This window comes from Octodon degus, unplaced genomic scaffold, assembly GCF_000260255.1.
Source record: "Octodon degus isolate 3935 unplaced genomic scaffold, OctDeg1.0 scaffold00052, whole genome shotgun sequence".
Lineage (NCBI taxonomy): Eukaryota > Metazoa > Chordata > Mammalia > Rodentia > Octodontidae > Octodon > Octodon degus.
In genome coordinates this window covers 10,811,024-10,828,012 of record NW_004524628.1, presented here as the reverse complement: position 1 = coordinate 10,828,012, position 16,989 = coordinate 10,811,024, and the positions used below count along the sequence as shown (strand labels likewise).

General features: G+C 54.3%; 1 protein-coding gene across 7 annotated transcripts in view; it reads left to right on the top strand.

Annotated features, from left to right (window-relative positions):
- The window catches only part of Tgfbrap1 (transforming growth factor beta receptor associated protein 1), a 45,990-nt gene that overhangs the window by 15,256 nt on the left and 13,745 nt on the right, over positions 1 to 16,989 (top strand). For all 7 annotated transcript variants that reach the window (XM_023717346.1, XM_023717347.1, XM_023717342.1 and 4 more), the window contains 4 exons: positions 3,439 to 4,140; positions 13,027 to 13,221; positions 14,216 to 14,370; positions 16,692 to 16,774. In XM_023717346.1, coding sequence (XP_023573114.1) covers positions 3,453 to 4,140; positions 13,027 to 13,221; positions 14,216 to 14,370; positions 16,692 to 16,774 — 1,121 coding nt within the window. In that variant the 5' untranslated portion in view covers positions 3,439 to 3,452. The remainder of the gene's footprint in view (positions 1 to 3,438; positions 4,141 to 13,026; positions 13,222 to 14,215; positions 14,371 to 16,691; positions 16,775 to 16,989) is intronic.

Sequence of the window (16,989 nt, the reverse complement as noted above, 5' to 3'; positions counted from 1 at the left end):
GTGCACACTCGTGGAGCCAGGACGTAGCTCTTCAGGACTCCGCCGTAAACGTGCACACTCGTGGAGCGCTGTCATACGGTGTCGTGCACACTTACAGGAAAATACCTATAAGGTGAAAGATCGAATGGAATTCCTAATTGTAGGTTTTTGAAGACTCACCCTGCAGGTTTCCACAGCGGTTTTGCTAGTGTGCATTCCCACCAGCAATATTGAGCGCTTCCTTTCTCCCTGCATCTCCCCAGCATTTGCTATTACTTGCATTCTGATGCTGCCAGTCTTTCTGGGATAAAATGGAATATTAGTGTTTTAATTGCCCTTCTCTAATGGCTAGCCACGTTTGACATTTTTTTTTTTTGTTGTTTGTTTATTTATTTGGTACAGAGTCTCGCCACACAGCTCAGACTCATAGTGATCCTCCTGTCTTGGCCTTCCCAGCGCTGGGATTACGGGCGAATGCCACCGTGCTATGCAGTACCGGGAATCAAACACAGGTCTTTGTGCTTGCCACGCAGGCACCTAGGCCACTGAGCTATCTCCCCAGCGCCATTTTTTTCACGTATTTATTGGCTGTTTATTTATAGTTCCTCTGTGAAATGTCTGTTCATTTCACTTGCCCATGTTTTGATTGGTCTTTTATTTTGAGGGAATCTAATTTTTTAGAGTTCTTTATATATTCTAGGTGTGAGCCCTCTGTCTGAGGAATCGCAGGCAAATTTTTTTCCCATTCAGTAGGCTATCTTTTTCACTCTCTTGGTTGTTTCTTTTGCTATGCTGAAGCTTTTTAATTTAATAAGATTCCATTTATTGATTCTTGAAACTGTTTCCTGGGCAAATGGGGTTCAGTTCAGAAAGTTCTTGCCTGTGCCTGTGACCTCAAGAGTTTTATATATCTTGTCTTCCTGCAAATTAAGTACTTCTGTTTACCAACTAGCTCTTTCTTTTTTAATTTATTTTTTTATTGTACTCCTTAACCTTTTATTTATTTACCTCCACAGCATGTGGTACCAGGGATCAAACTCAGGTCCTTGCACTTGCCAGGCAGGCGCTTAGACCACTGAGCCCCCAACTCATTCTTTGATTCATTTGACTTTAGTCTACTACATCATGAGAGATAAGGATGCAGAGTCGGTCCTCTGCATGTAGACGGCTGGCAAAACTTTTAACTTGGTTACCACAGTGAAGTCTCTGAGTTAGACTGCAGGAAGTTGGACTTCATGATAGTGCAGAGTTGTAGCTTAAAACTTATCTTTTCATGATTCATATTTTAACTACCTAAATACCTCAGTGAAGTAAAACGTTGAATTTCTGTATTGCTTAAATGAATAAACTATCTAAGGCACAGGATCAACTTTTATTTCTATTTAATTTTCTCTTTTTAAAATTACTGTTTAATGATTAAAGCAGGTCCTTAAAGACCTTAACTAGGATACTTACTATTAGCAAGACTTGAGTAGCTGTTGGCAGATAATGAAACAATACTGCATTTCTTTTTCATACAGAATTATGGCTTTTTAATAAGCGACTTCCTCTCTCCCTCGCTGACCCCCACCATGGTACTTACACTAAATGCACAGTATTTTATTTTCCCAGCGAATGTGTTCAGTTCGTCGTGTACGCGTAGTGAAGACAAAGGCTAGAGTCATAGACGTTCTGCTTTTAAGAAGATAACTAGGCGGAGTCTGGCTGTCAATGCCTGAAGCTTGTTTTTCTGTAAAGGGAGCAGCTCCGTGCAACTTGTAGGAAGCAGCATCGGTTTTCCTGCGATCTTCAAAGGCAGGCTGATTGATCCGCCAGTGAAAGAAGGGCTGTGTGGTGTTCCTAGGCTTTCTTGGAAGTCTCAGAGCCTACGTTTCCACACTTGGGTTTTACTCATTAGCATTTAAATGGAAAACATGTTGTCTAGGTGGGATTCGATTTGGCTGTGACAATGGATGATTGTGTTTAAGACATTTGTGCCAGAGATTATTAGCGAGGCCTGTGGGAGTCTCACCAGTTATCTTGGCCAAGCCCTGTGGCCAGGGGACAAGTGACACGATGCCTCCTCTGAGGTGGCTTTGGAGCCTCAATACTCAGTCCTTCGCCCTTTTCTGTGGTCTCCCCAAAGCAATCACACATTCGTGAGTACACGTGTGTCTGCTGACAGCTCGGTAGCCTTCCAGGAGGTGAGCAGGTAGCCTGGTGATGGAGAATCTTTTAGACCTTCGGATGAGGTGGACAGCCCACCGCTGCACGCATGCTACGTGCACCACTGAGGTAGCCATCTCTGAGCGGACGCGACAGGGTTTCCCCTGTGGGCACCTGGTGGCAAAGAGACTGGAGGTCAAGAGTGGTAGGAACTGGTTGGGACTGAGAGAGAGTGGATCCTCACTGTGAGGTCGCAGACTTTCACGCAGTGCGGTGTGCCCCAAGCAGGCATTTTGCCTGAGCTCATGTATTTAACTCTCAAATGTCCGTGATGTAGGTGCTTTTATTTTCAAGCTCATTTCACGAAGACCTCATTTGGGCTGGAAAAGCCAGCTGTCTTAGTTTGCCCTGCTACAAGATGCCCTGGACTAGGTAAGGAGCAAACACTCAAGATTTGTTGTGCATGGTTTTAGAGACAAGGTCCTGGCAGGCTACAGTGCAGTGAGGCCTTGAACTTCTCAGGCAATGGCTTCTGCCTGCGTTGTCACATGGTGGGGACAGCAAGCTCTCTTGGGCCACTCTGACAAGAACCCCAGCGGCATTCCCTGTGGGGCTGTGCAGCTGCCTGGTGCCTCCTGCCCTGGATACCACCCTGGAGGTGCAGTCTCTGTATGGGACGCTGCCGCCCAGACACGTGTTCCCAACACTTGCTCACAAGACAGGACAGGACAACAGAGACCCAGAAGCACCCAGGCTTGGATGTGCTTCTTTGGGGACCCGTCTGGCTCAGGGAGGGGAGCTGGAGTTTTCATTCCTGCCGCTTACCACCATGGATGCAAGATGTTGTGGAGTCCGGAGCCGTGGGAATTGAAAGGCACCATGGAGCTTTCCTGGGGAGTGGATTTTGAGTGTTTCTGGGGTGTCCAAGCCTTGCTGGGCTGTGATTGCAAGTTCATGTAGCTGTGGGAGCTGGGGAAGATGGGCGAGGGTTGCCCTGCCTTGTTCAGGAGTCCCTGCATCCAGTGGTCCCTGGACGCGAGCTCGTGCTGGGGTCCTGCTGCTGGCGTGTCTCCTGGTTCCTGGGGCTCTCCATTCTGGTGGAGGAGGGATGGACCTCCCCATGAGCTCATGCACGTGTGTCCTTCATGGTACCCCTACTGCCTGCTGGGGAAAGCCTTCCTTCTGTTTTTCTGACAGCCTCGCATTGTTTTCTACCATTGACTCGATACATGGGAATTGGTGGGTCCATAGTCCCCCGGCAGGTGTCTGCTCCCTGTTCCTCTGAGGTTTACCTGTCCCCTTTTTCTTCCCCAGGCCACGCGGCAGACATGGTGAACATCAAGGCCTTCACGTTAGTCTCTGCTGTCGAGCGGGAGCTGCTGATGGGCGACAAAGAGCGCGTCAACATTGAGTGCGTGGAGTGTTGTGGCCGGAACCTCTATGTGGGCACCAGTGACGGCTTCATCTACCACTTCCTGCTGGAGGAGAAGGCTCTGCCCACGGGCACCACCACCTTCACGGCCACCAAGCAGCTGCACAGACATTTGGGATTCAAGAAGCCGGTGAGCGAGCTGCGTGCGGCCTCGGCCCTGGACAGGCTGCTGGTACTCTGTGACAGCTGCATCTCCCTGGTGGGCATGCACAGCCTGGAGCCCGTGCCCTCTGGTGCACGCATTAAGGGCGCCTCCACCTTTGCACTCAACGAGAACCCCGTGGGCGGGGACCCGTTCTGTGTGGAGGTCTGCATCCTCTCGGTCAAGCGCAGAACCATCCAGGTGTTCCTGGTCTATGAGGACCGTGTGCAGATTGTCAAGGAAGTGTCCACGCCGGAGCAGCCCCTGGCCGTGGCTGTGGATGGCCACTTCCTGTGTCTGGCCCTGAGCACGCAGTACATCATCCTCAACTACAGCACAGGCCTCTCGCAGGACCTGTTTCCCTACTGCAGCGAGGAGAAGCGGCCGATCGTCAAGAGGATTGGCCGGCAGGAATTCCTGCTGGCTGGCCCAGGCGGCCTGGGTGAGGACGGGGTCTGGGGGCTATGTGTGCTCTTAGGGACCTTCTGCATGCAATGGTGGGAGAGCCAGCACTTTGCAAGGCAACAGTCGTGTGGCCAAGCTGCCGGTGTCTTGTGAAAGGCATGGGGGCTGGGCCTGTGTGCTGGAGCCCTGGCACTCTGGAAGGAGGCTAGAGGAAGAGGCATGTCCTTGGGACTGTGGCCCTGTGCTCCTCTGCAGGCCGAGGCGACCACGACCTCACGGTAGCGTGGTGACCTCACCCAGGACCATTGTAAACAAGGCATGAGGCCAAGCTGGAGGAGGCTTCTTAATTGTTTTTATTCCTCATTCTGAGAAGGGGTGGACGTAGCTCCCAAGACATTTTCCCGTGTGTCTGTTAGCTTCCTGTAGCTATGATAAATTTCCAACACGGCCTCCTTTTTTTTTTTCACAGCCCACTTGTAGAGTAGGAAGGTTTGCGTTTAGTGATGCTATAGAAGTTCAGAGCTTGGTCAGGTGGGCCCCTGCTTTGCACCGCTGCTAATGGCAACCAGTCCACCTTGTGGCAGCCAGAGTGAGAGGAGGCTATGGCCCAGGGCCTGAAGACTTCCCTCTGGCCCACTCCTGAGGCTCCTGCCACCTCCCCACAGTCCCCTCAGCTGACCCCTGCACTTGGGCCTTTGGAAACCACTGAGAGTCCGGGCCACAGTGTCCTCTCATTTCTGTGGTTTCCTCCACCAGGGCGTCTTGGTCAGTCGGCCTGTGGAAGGGGCCCGGCTTTTTCCCAGCTCCCCTAGCCAGGCCTCTGGTGTCCTCCTGGTGACAGCAGGCTGAGGCTAAAGCAGTGCCCCTGCTTTTTGTGTCCGGTGGCTTCTCTCCATTTGTGTGGACGCATCTGTCCAGGGTGCCGTGAGCTGTGGCTCATCTAGTGCATATGCTCCCTGGTAGGCTCTCAGCTCGGGATGGGAGTGCGGTGGACTTTGGGCAGGCCAGAAACACAGGTGCGAGCCGGCCAGAAGACACTTGGTCAGTTTCACCTTGAAGACAGACTTGACTTCTGGGGTGCTCACAGTGCACAGCAGTGCGCAGAGGCCAGTGGCGAGGTCTTTGTGTCGCTGTCCTTGAGTGCAGCAGCCCTGTCCGCAGCACCCCGCCAGTGCCTTGTCTTCACTGACACATGGGCATCCCCTTGTGGTGGTGCACATGTGGGCTGGACACATGCATGAGGGTGGCACCCACCCCTGCCCTGGTTCCCAGTGGAGAGCCAGCCCCCAGCCCTGCTCCACGCTCGCCCCTCCCCCGGTGGCTCCAGAGCGTTGCCCTTCCTGGTCAGAGTCATACAGGATGCAGCCTTACAGCCTGGCTTTTTCCTGGCAGTATGGGTAGCAAACCCAGAACTTCGCCCTCTGCTGCTATCGGGGCTGTCGGGGCCCAGTCCTAGCCCCACTGATCTCCTGCTCAGAGGTATGATTGATATAGGAACGTGAAATTCCCAACCTGGCCTGAATGAGTTCGTGTTCTCTAAAACCGAAGAATGCATTTTAGGAACAAACGGAGGTTGAGGGTAAAACTTTATTGGAAAGGAAAGCTTCTGTCAGAGAGGGAAAGAAGGGGGTCCCGAGCGGGTTGCCCAGGAAGCTGTCTCCTTCAGGTTATTTTATAGGACAAAACCATGCGGGGCTAAGGTAGAGACAAAGGGGTCCCGCTTAGGCAGATACAGGGTGGGACAAAACTATGGTCAACCAGTGGGATTACAAGCACCATTGCTCAGGTAAAATTTATTAGGCCTAGGACTAAATGGGATAGAGTCACGTAGCAAGCGGGCGACCTTATCTGGTGGCCTTCAGTCAATGATTCTTCCTGACTAATGAGCAATCCTGGATGCCAACTTTAGGGAGGTCAGCATTTGTTTGATCTTTAGGTCTGGCTCACACCAGGAGCATCTCCTCAGTAAGGTGTCTGGTCTTTGTCATCCCCTTCGAGGGCCTGTCCCTGTCTAACTACCTACAATATTTCTATCTAACTCAGCCTGCCTGCAACATGATGACAGAATAAAACTCAGGCAAAACATAGATTTTAGTTACAAGGGGCACCAGGATGGTCAAAGCCCATTGACAGACTAGGACCACGCGGTGTCCCTGGCCTTTATTAGGTGTGCAGCATGATTGGGGGTGCTGGTGGCTGCAGGCAATGGTAGGGTAAATGGCCCAGAAGAGGTTCAGGAATTGGGGAACAATGCATTTTTGGAAAAGCACACAGGAATAGAGCAGGGTTAACTAGTAACCTGCCTGTCTGCTAACTGCAGCTGCTGCGCCAGGCGAAATTTGCACATCGGGTCCTATCTTGCATGTTATCTTGCTTTGAGGTACCAGGATGTCATAGGCTGTTAGCTGGCCTCGGCCCTGGCCATTGGTGTGAAGAGTAATTTGTCCTTAAACCAGCTGGGGGACTCAGCACAAGTCATGTAGGCCTAGGACAGACTCAATTTATTTTTTTAGGGTTTTGTTTTGTTGTTTTTGCTTTTTATATGTGTGCAGGGTCTCACTACCCAGCACAGACTTGTAATGAGCTTCCTGTTTTCAGTCTCCCTAGTGCTGGAATTGCAGGCATGCACCAGCACACCTGGACTCTATCACTGGCTCGGAGTGGCAGGGGGGCGGTGTGACATGTGGTGCCAGGCATTGAACCAGGCCTGGCCCATGCACTTACCTAAGCAAGCACTCAGTCCACTGAGCTGTCTTACCTGCCCTTCAATTTATTTTTGTGACAGTTTACTAATATTAATTATTGCTTGCTTGCACTATGTTAAGCTGATTCTCAGCATACCATATCCCCTGGCCTGTGTATTTTTTATTTTGAGACCGAGCCTTACTAAGTGGTCAGGCTGGCCTTGAATTTGCTGTCCAGCCTCAGTCTCCCATCTGGCTGGTCCACCACAGCCAGCTTTACATTGTGTTTTAGTTACTCTTCTCTCGTTGCTGGGACAAATACCCAACACTCAGAATGAAGGAAGGAAAGGTTTATTTAGCTCACAGTTACTGGAGGCTTCAGTCCATGCTCAGCTGGCTCCAAGGCGGAGCAGCACACAGCAGAGAGCAACCTTTCAGGGCGGTAGCAAAGAGCAAGAGCTAAAAGGAGGGGTAGCAGCCTCTCAAGCAGCTGGCTTCTCTTCCCACCTTACATTGTAATGCACATTCCCTGCCCCTGGGCAGGTCAGCAACCACACCCACAGTGATCAATCACAGACTCCAGAAGCTGCCCCAAGACTGCATGAGGCTTTGGGGGGACACCTATACACAAACCATAACGCATTGGTTTCTGTCCTGGGTAATTACGCTTAAGATTCTTACATCGTCGTAGGGTTTGCTAGCTCAGACTTATTAGTTTTTGAAGAAAAATTGTTTATCTTAACTACTCTTTTCATTTATTTATTTATTTTTGCGGTACTGGAGATCGAACTCGGGACCTTGCGCTTAGCAGGCAGGGGCTCATGCTACTGAGCTGTCTCCCTGGCACCAACCACTCTTTTCTTGAAACAAGAAGAAAATAGTTTGAGAAAATGAAAGAGTTCATTCTGGAAGGCGAATACGAACACGCAGGCAAGAGATGGGGCGATGAGCCAGGCCGCCGCACTGCCCCAGCTTTTGTCTGTCCTTCCGCTGTTGTTGGCAGCCACAGCCTTCCACTGGCAAATGACCAGGGTACATTTCTGTTACCCATATACACAAAGGAAGTCATGCTGTTGGACACCGAAGAATCCAGCAGGAGTCCCTGGATGCACTGAGTGCGTGGTGGAGGGCGCGTGCCCGTGGGTGTTCCTGGAGTGAGGAGCTTGTAGGTGCACCCTCACGCGCTTGCGTGCATACCTGCGTGGTGTCTGGTTCGTTGGAAGCATTTCCAGCCGAGCCCACACCTTGGTTTGGTTGCTAGCTCTGTTAGGGTTTCACTCTGAGTACTCCCTGGCATCTTAATTTTTGTTGAAGAACGTGGATGGTTTCACCTCTAGCTTCCCCGTTTGTGATGATGTTGCTCCCTATATTGTTTAAGTCTGGCATTCTGACTTCTGTGTGCTACAAGTGGGTGATCAGGAGATTCGGGGGTTTTGTCTGCAAGCTCCAGGGGAGCAGGACTGCATGAATGTGGTGGGGTGCAGCAGCAGGCTCCACTGTGACATCCCTGTGTGGCAGTAACAGTTGCTGCTGACGGTTGTCCACATGTGCTCCCTTGTGGGACATGCGGCTTCAGTCCACCATCCTTCTCGGGCTGTGGGGGCACCTCCTGTGCAGGGAGCTGACCCCACAGGCTCACCCCAGGCGCACTGGAAGAGAGGACGAGGCCCTGAGGTGGCCCCACCCTCCTGTAGCAGTGCTGTAACTGCACCCCCACGGTCGCATGCTCCCAGCTCCCTGGCTGGCTTTTGCCAGTTCTGCCTGGGAGTTTATTCTGTGGCTGCCTGAGCCCCTTGGGCCTGTCCCTGGGATCCCGCAGCTCCCTGGCTTCCAGGTTGTCCCCGCTCACCTGTACTTCTGCCCCAGGTCTGGTGTCAGCCTCTTTTCCTGGGAGCCTGCGATTTGCATACCACTTCTGGTGCCTGCTGTGTCTAGGCAGGCCGGGCTAACCTGCATCCTTTCCGAATGACACTGTTGGGGTGGGAGTGTGGGGACCATCCTGTCCCGCGTATGCCTGGGCTCTGACGACTCCCCAGTGCGCACAACAGCAGCAGTGAAGCCTTGCACACTGCTGTTCCACAGTGTAATTACTGGGAAAGCCTGATTGCTGATGGTCCTTAGGGTATCAGAAATCAGAAAGCGCAGCTTAGCGTCACTCAGAATAGTTCCCCTCTGTGTGGTTATGGCACCAACTGATTGTGTTTCCACTGATTGGTTTCATTTTACTTCCAGATTTTAAGAAATTGCTTTGGTTTTGTTTATTTTTGTTGTGTAAGTAGTCACAGATTTCCAGGGCGTGTGGTAGGGCAGGCTGTGTCCAGAAGACCAGCGCGGTCCCCGCTCACCGCCTGCCCTTCCCTGTGGGTAGCTCTTATTTCTAAGGCTTAGATGTTCACTGTAGAAAGCCATGAACAAGTGTGCGTGTATTTGTGCTTCTTGCTGACTAACGGTACATACTTTCCTTCGCCTTGCTGTTTTATCCTCGTGTGTAGGCGATCATTGCGTGGCATAGAGTAAGGACCTTCCATCGCTGACATTGTGTTGAGCTGGTGCCTCACTGTTGCCCAAGCTGGCCTCAGACTCTGGGCTCCAGGCATGCTCTCGCTTCAGGCTTCCTAGGGGCTGTAGCTACTGTACCCTCCCCTTTTTCATCTTTTTTGTTCCATTTTGTGCTCCTAGGGATTGAACCTAGGGCTATCGTGTTGATTTGTATTCCCATCCCTTTTTGCATTTTGATTTTTAAGGCGGTCTTTGTGAGTTGCCAAGACTGGGCTTGAACTTGTGATCCTCTTGCCTCAGCTTCCCAGAGAGCTGGGATTACTGGTGTGAACCACTGTTCCTGGCTCCCTTCATTTTTTTATTTTTAAATACTTGCACGGCACTCAGCTGTGTGGCAGTGACGTTTATTTGCTAGTCCCCTGTGGGTGGACATTAGGGTTTTTCCTGATCTCAGGCTACCAGTCAGAATTTACCATGACTGCACAGGCCTGTGCTCTCTGGGGATTGCTGAGTCCCATGCAGATGTGCATGACCATTGTAGTCTGCCTGTGCCCTCGCTGCATAAGGCTGGCTCATTTTATATTCTCCCAGGAGTGCCGGGCAGTGCCAGCTGCCCCCACTGTGGCCAACACTGCCGTTGCCCGGAGCTCTGTTGTCGCCAGCCCGGCACAGCAGGAGTGGCTTCTTAGCGGTGCTGTGGCTTGCGCTTCCCCACGTGCAGGCTCGAGCATCGTCAGGAGCCGGCTGCACGTCTTCGAGTGCGTAGTGCTGGGTGTCTATGCTGCTTTGTTTTCAGTGTCTTATTATTTACTTTGGCACAGAATCCAGGGCGCCATGCACGCCAGGCAAATGCTCTACAACCGAGGTCTGCGCCGAGCCCCAAATCATCAGTTGTCACCAGCCTTTTTAAACGTTTGTGTATTTGTCTACTTGAGATGCTGGCTTTGATGCTATTTAAGTTTCAAATACTTGTTTCTGGTTTTTGGCAGGCAGAGAGTTTTATTAAAAAGTTCTCTGTGGCCTCACAACACCTTTGCAGTTCCTGCCTCTGGAGTCTCGAGTCGCAGTTAGGAGTCACTCCCCGCCCTCCCTGGCCTAGCAGGTCTGCCTGTGTTTCCTGCTCATCCTTGCATGTGAAGAACAGTCCTGCAGCTTGTGTGAGGCTGCCTTTCATGGCCGTGCAGTGGCCTTGGTCCCTGCGTGGTGGCTGGATCTCTGTGCGTGCCATCTGTGCCCTTGCCCATTTGTGTGCCAATCCTGACTGCTTTGCGCTGAGGGCATCACTATTGACTGTAGGCTAGCATGCAAGGGAAGCAGTAGGCTCACGGGGGCTCCTGTTCCCAGGGCACTGCCTCTGCATGGGCATCGAGCTAAATGAGTGGACCTTCCTGTGGGCATGCGGCTTGTAACGGGCTGACTGCAGCAGATCGGGAGGCACTGGGAGGCCTCTTCCCCTTGCCCATTCCTGCCCGCGCCGCTCCGTGGCTGAGAGGTCATCATAGGGAGGGTGAGGGAGTGCTGCTAGCTCGAAAGCCTGGTGTTGTCATCTGCTGCCTTGCTCCCTGAATGTAACTCACAGCCACACCCATGTCCCAGGAAACTGGCTTTCGCTTTCTGCAAAGCAAATTTTTATAGTGCAGTTGCTTGTGGCGGCTTTAACTGGCCTGTTGATGGCTCCTGAAGAAAGCAAGTGACTGAGCCGCCCTTCTGCCCGCATACTGCTCTGCTCACTGGTAGAGGGGCGGCTGGAAAGGATGGTTCCTTGGGAAAGGCCCTCGGGGCCTCAGGCCCTGACGCGGCCCTTCCTTCCTGCAGCATAGTGGCTCTGCTCTCTGGTTCTGGGAAAACCGTTGTTCTTGGCCTCGTTCCTGCCGTGTTGTGTCAGGAACTAGAGTGAGACCTCTGCCCTGTGAAGCTCCCCAGGGACATCCAGCCAGAAGTAGGAGGTTGTGGGATGCTGTGGAGTACAGGGTGAGGCCGGGCAGTGCTGCGGGGGCCTGGGTGCTGCGGGCACGAGCCTTAGCATGGATGTGACTGGCTTAGCAGGAGGCATCCCTGGGTGGATGGCACAGGTCCCTTCCTGTCTCTCTTTTCCCCATGGCTCTGTTGGGTGCAGTTTCTAGTTCATAGCGAATGGCAGATGGCACTAACCTGTCATCCTGCTCCTCCGTTTTGAACTCCTGATGCATCCGCAGCTTTGCAGGGTGTTCCCAGCCTTGGGTTCCTTGTTGATACCTGGGTGTCACACTACTGTGGCTGGGTGAGTGTCCCCCAAGGCCGTGAGAAAGAGGCTTGGGGCTAAGGTGGCGCTGTTGCAAGGCCTTTAGAAGGTCCTCCTGTCAGTAGGTCTGGGGGCCTGTGGGCCCTGGGCCTCCTCCCTGCTTCCTTGACTCAGCATCCAGGCTCCTGAGCTGGCGTCCACTTACCACCTGCTCCCACCATGATCGCTGCCTCGATAGAGGGCCAAAGCCATGTAGGTGCTCCTGACAGAGCCACCAGCCGTGGGCTAGAGTAAGCCGTTCTCTTGTAAGCTAATCACTTCAGGTATTGCACTATGAGGACAGAAAGCAGGCTAGTACACTGTTGTTGTTGGATCACTCACACTTGAATCCCACCCTCTGTTACCGTGAAAGACTGGAAGTGGCCCTGTGCCAGGACAGGCGGGTGGCCCTCTGCACAGCTTCACTTGCTAGCGCTCAGCTGCCTACACTTGTACTGAACTTAGCTTCTCACGCTGGCTCTGACAGAAAGCAGAGCTGCTCCGCAGATGGCCTCCCTGGCCTCAGCCTTTGGTGTGCCCGTGGGGCAGCCCCAAGCAGAGCTCTAGGCCTGCCTCCTGGACGTCTCTGGCCAGCATCTCTGCGTGACCCCTCCACCTCCCAGCCAGCCTCCGGCTCGTGTGTGCTGTGGGTCAGCTCGGCCACTCACCCTCAGGGCCCCACCCTTGGAGGCCCGCGTCCCTCCTGCCACTTCCCGGGATGTCACCGGGTGTGGAATTCACTTGTAGGGTTCCCCTCCTCTGCTCTGGGTCTGTCCTGTCTGTATTGGAAACCATTTATCAGCAATGGTGGTGGCACCCCGCCATTAGGAGTGTGCTGTTTTCCAAGATGTTCCATGTCTCGGGCCTTGGAAACCAAGTCAGCGTGGTGTGGCAGACCTGTGCATTGCAGTAGGCCCAGAGTTAGTGCCTCACTGACAAGACAGACGAGCCGCCGCTTGACGCAGAAGCCGTCGTGGGTCAGCCTCACTGCAGTCTGTCAGGACTGCAGACTTGGCTCTGCCCCGTATCGTAGCGAACGCTGCTGGAGAGTAAGCGCGAGCTCTATGAGAAGGGGCAGAACCAGGTGTCGACACGAGAGCTCACTCTGAGCCTGCCAGTGCCCGACAGGACACTAGTGATGCCAGGCATGCAGTAGGTGCTTAGGAGAGGTGCAGAGCCGAGGGCCAAGGCGGCTGGCCTGGGCTACCATGTTTGAAAGGTTGCTTTTCCTCGGTTAGAACGTGCACATTGTCGATGTGCACACAAGTGAAATGGCAGCATGATTTCAACCTCCCCTTTGACTGGGAAGATCCACGTGCAGGGTGTGATTGCTTTCCGGTTCTGGGAGCACGCAGAGTCCCCGTAGCTTGCCTTTCTGAATGAGGCCGCAGAAGTGGAGGGAGTGCTCTACCTCTGCGCGGCCCACGGCGGGGCACCCGGTTCTCTGAAGACCCGCCTGACTCTGCTCCCTGCTTTTCAGGCATGTTCGCCACCGTGGCTGGGATATCCCAGCGGGCCCCTGTACACTGGTCGGAGAACGTGATCGGCGCAGCTGTGTGCTTCCCGTACGTGCTCGCGCTCGATAGCGAGTTCATCACGGTGCACAGCATGCTGGACCAGCAGCAGAAGCAGACCCTGCCCTTCAAGGAAGGCCACATTCTACAGGACTTTGAAGGTGCTGTTGCCCACAGAGTGGGTGTGCTCGCCAGGCCTGTGCAGCGGGGTTTCCTCGGGGAGTGCGACTGCGACACTCGGTCCCTCACAGAGCAGGGAGAACCAGCACAGGCCTGCGCACCCTACCCCTTTGGGTGGCGAGGCCCGGGGGGAGGAGATGCCACGTACATAGCCGTTCTTGATTAGGGAAAGTGGCGAGAAAGGTCGGAACCTGTTCAGCACAGACTTCTGCCTTGTTTTTGTGGTTCTGGGCATGGTTCCCAGGCACTTGCACTGAGCTACAGATGCTGTCTTTTCCCCAGATATGCCCGGTTCCCATATGGCTGGGTGCACAGGGCGGCTCCTAGTGTGTGGGGCCCACTAAGGGTGTCGAGCTGAGTGCGGAGTCATGGGCACAAAGGAGGGGACACTCGGGGCAGAGCTGGGGAGAGCAAGAGCCTGCACTGGGTCCTCCAGGGAGCGGGACTGCAGTCTGGGGCTCCTGAGGAGCAGCTGGCCTCAGACCACAGTCCTGGCTCCCCTGGACTGCCTGCGGCTCTCACAGGATAGTGATAGCAACACGGGCAGCCCTGGAGGGTGAGCTGGTGGGCAGGGAGAGGCGGGCGAAAGGTGAGTGGGACACACTCAGTCTGAGGTTGTGCTTTGTCCATCCAGCCAGGAGGGAAGCAGAGCGTGAGAGTAGATCCTGTGTGATGTGGGCCTCATTCACGGCTGCTTCCCGGCAAGAGGCTGGTGCCTGGATTCTGCACACTTGCGCACTGACTTGGCAGAGCAGCTGGCGCTGTTCTGTGACAAGGTGGTTCTGAGGGTTTAGCCTTTTGCCACAATTGTCTATGTGGGCAGAAGAAAGGGCCGTGTTAGTACGTGTAATTCCTGTAGGAATTCCATGAGAGACTGGTGAAGTCGATTAAAACTTGGAATGACGCGGTGGGAAGCAGCGTGTTTTCTTACAGGGCATGTTCCTTCCCTTTCCAACACTGTTAATTTCTTCCCAGGAAGAGTGATCGTTGCCACGAGTAAAGGAGTCTACATCTTGGTCCCATTACCTCTGGAAAAACAAATACAGGATCTGCTGGCCAGCCGCAGAGTGGAGGAGGCTTTGGTCTTGGCAAAAGGCGCACGGAGGAACATTCCAAAGGAAAAATTTCAGGTTTGTAGTGAACTACTCACGAGAAGGGAAGCCTGTTAGCCACGGCTAGAAGACACTCAGGGCCTCCTCCCTGGCGTGGACCCTGCTCACTGCGGAGCGTGCACCGGGCACCCGTGTCTATGCTGCACTCCGGTCTCCTCAGCACAGCGCCTCATTGGTGAGGACGTGTGCAGGGTGCCCGGCGCCACAGGGGCTGTGACAGTCCCTTCGTTAGTGGGCCTTCTGAGAAGAATCAAGGACATGGTCCTCATGCCCCAGAGAGAGAAGTCTGGTTAACTGGGCTTGAAGTTTAGAATCTGTCTCTTGGGGGAGGGCGGGATTCAAGTGTGGATTCGCGTCACCTGAGGAAAAGCGCCACCAGCCATCCTGATGGAGCCTCCTGCTGCACAAGCCCATGAGCTTGATTCCTGTGGGAGGAAGCGTTTCATGCACTAGGCTTGCAGCTCTAAGCACAGTTGAGATAATCAGTGGCTTTACACAGATCAGTTCCTTAAACTTGTCACCAGGTTGCCGCCAACTCTTGGGTCGCCCTGGCCACTGCTCCCGGAGCAATAAGCAGGGCGCTGAGGTGTGCGCCGGGGCGTCTGTGCAAGTCTGCACGGACTGGGCCGTTCTTGGGAAGTAGTGAAGTCCAGGTTTTCGGAGGGACTGGGACTGTGGTGACAAAAATGAGGCCTCGTGGCCACAGTGGTCGCCTGCGGGAGGGGTAGTGTGGGCAGGATGCAGTGAGGCTGCCTTTGTCCTGGAGGTGACAGATCTGGAGGGCTCTTCTGCAGTGTCCCCTTCATAGGTCACTTCTGCTCACTCCACCTGCACTCAGCAGGGCCAGCAGAGGCAAACAGAGGAACATGCTGCGTGTGGCTTGACGCTTGGCCTCCTCCCTCAAGCCCTTTGGCTGCCAGCTGCTGAGACAGGCAGGCAGGGCCCGGGCTCAGGGTCGCCTCAGCGGCAGCTTCTCGGCTCCTGTGTTCCTATGTGCCACCGCCGTCTTCGTGGTGCTGGGGTCTGCTGGGCCCTGCCCGCTGCTCAGTTGGGGTGCTGTGGGGATGTCTCCCCTGTGCACGTGCACACTTGCAGTGCACGTGACATTTTGTCTCAACGCTTTTGGTGTTCTGTTTCTGATTTCTTCTCCGACTCTGCCAAGAGCAGAGGCTTGCCGTCAGAACTGAGGAAATCACCAGTCACCTGCTCGTTAGTCTGGAGTCTGGCGTCCTCTGTCCCACCTGTGCCCGCTTTGTCCCGATCCCGCGTGGAGCCACAGCTGCAGAGCTCAGCTGGCTTTGGCCTCTGTGCTATGTTCTGTGGCCACAGTGGTGGGCGCCCGGTTGGAGCCTGCTCTTTCCTGAGGCACCCCACAGCCTTCCGCTGCCTCAGCCCAGGCAGCATCCCTAAACACAGTGGGAAGGGCCCTGCACTGCCAGCTGGACGCTGCACCTCCGGGAGCTGCGCTCCGCCTAGCTTGCCTGGACTCAGCCACGCATCCCAGCCTCCAAAGGGGCAGCAGAGGGCAGGTGTGGGGCCCGTGGGGCAGCAGCTGCTCTGTACAGAACAAGAGTTTAAGACAGCTTCTAAAATCCATTCATAGAAGAATTCAGTGATAACCAAATGTGGGGCACATTCAAACCATAGCACCTCTTGTTCTTGGGGCCCAAGAGAGTTAGAGGAGCGCTGTCCTCTGGCCTTTGGGTAGGGGAGGCTCCTGCAGCCATGAGGGCTTGGGTGCCCGCCCGTTTCTCTCGGGCAGGCGGGCTGTGTTGGGGAATCCCGACCAGTTAGGGCAGAGGCAGCTGGTTTGGGCTTCAGCTGTGTGCTCTTTCTGACATCTCAAAGCAGTTTCCACTGGGGCCAGGAACGGCACCTCAGCCTGGCTGCTGTGAGCAGGATGGAGCGCATGCGCAGCTTGCAGGCGGGCCTGGGTCGAGATCAGTACTGAGAAAACAAAGCAGCTGCAACATACTGCACACGTGTGAGCTTTTCTTCTTACTGTTCGCAAAGCAGCTGTCTCCATAGCACTGATGCTGCCTTAGGCACGGCGCGCAGCTCCGAGGTGATGCAGAATCTGCGGGAGGGTGGCTCGGGTTCTGTGGGAGCGCAGCACCATTTAGACCTTGAGTGTGGCCAGAGGTTGTTCTCTGGGGGCTGCAACCAGCGCCCTTCTGACACCAAACGAGGGCCCAGTCTGATAAATTTCATGTGTGCCTTCCTTTGTAAACTGTAATGTCACAGGCCCCTGTGATGGTGACTTTACACTAGGTTGTCACGAGTAGTCTGTTTCCCCTTCTGGGTTCAGGTACTCAGCATGAGCCTGTCTCTCCATGCAGGTGATGTACAAAAGGGTTCTGCAGCAGGCCGGCTTCATCCAGTTCGCTCAGCTTCAGTTCCTGGAAGCAAAGGAGCTCTTCAGGTGAGGAGGGGCCGTGACTGCTGCTGAGTGCCCCTGTGCCAGGGACCTGTGCCATGCATCCCAGCCGAAGCCCAGGCAGCTTTGCCTTAGACCTCAGCACTTCCCTGTCGGCCTCCTGGGCGCAGCCCAGCATGCCCGTTCTCGTGGGCGCCATGAGAAGTGCCCTCAACTGGCCAGCAGGGCAGCTGATGTATCTGTCATGGGGGCAGAGCCCC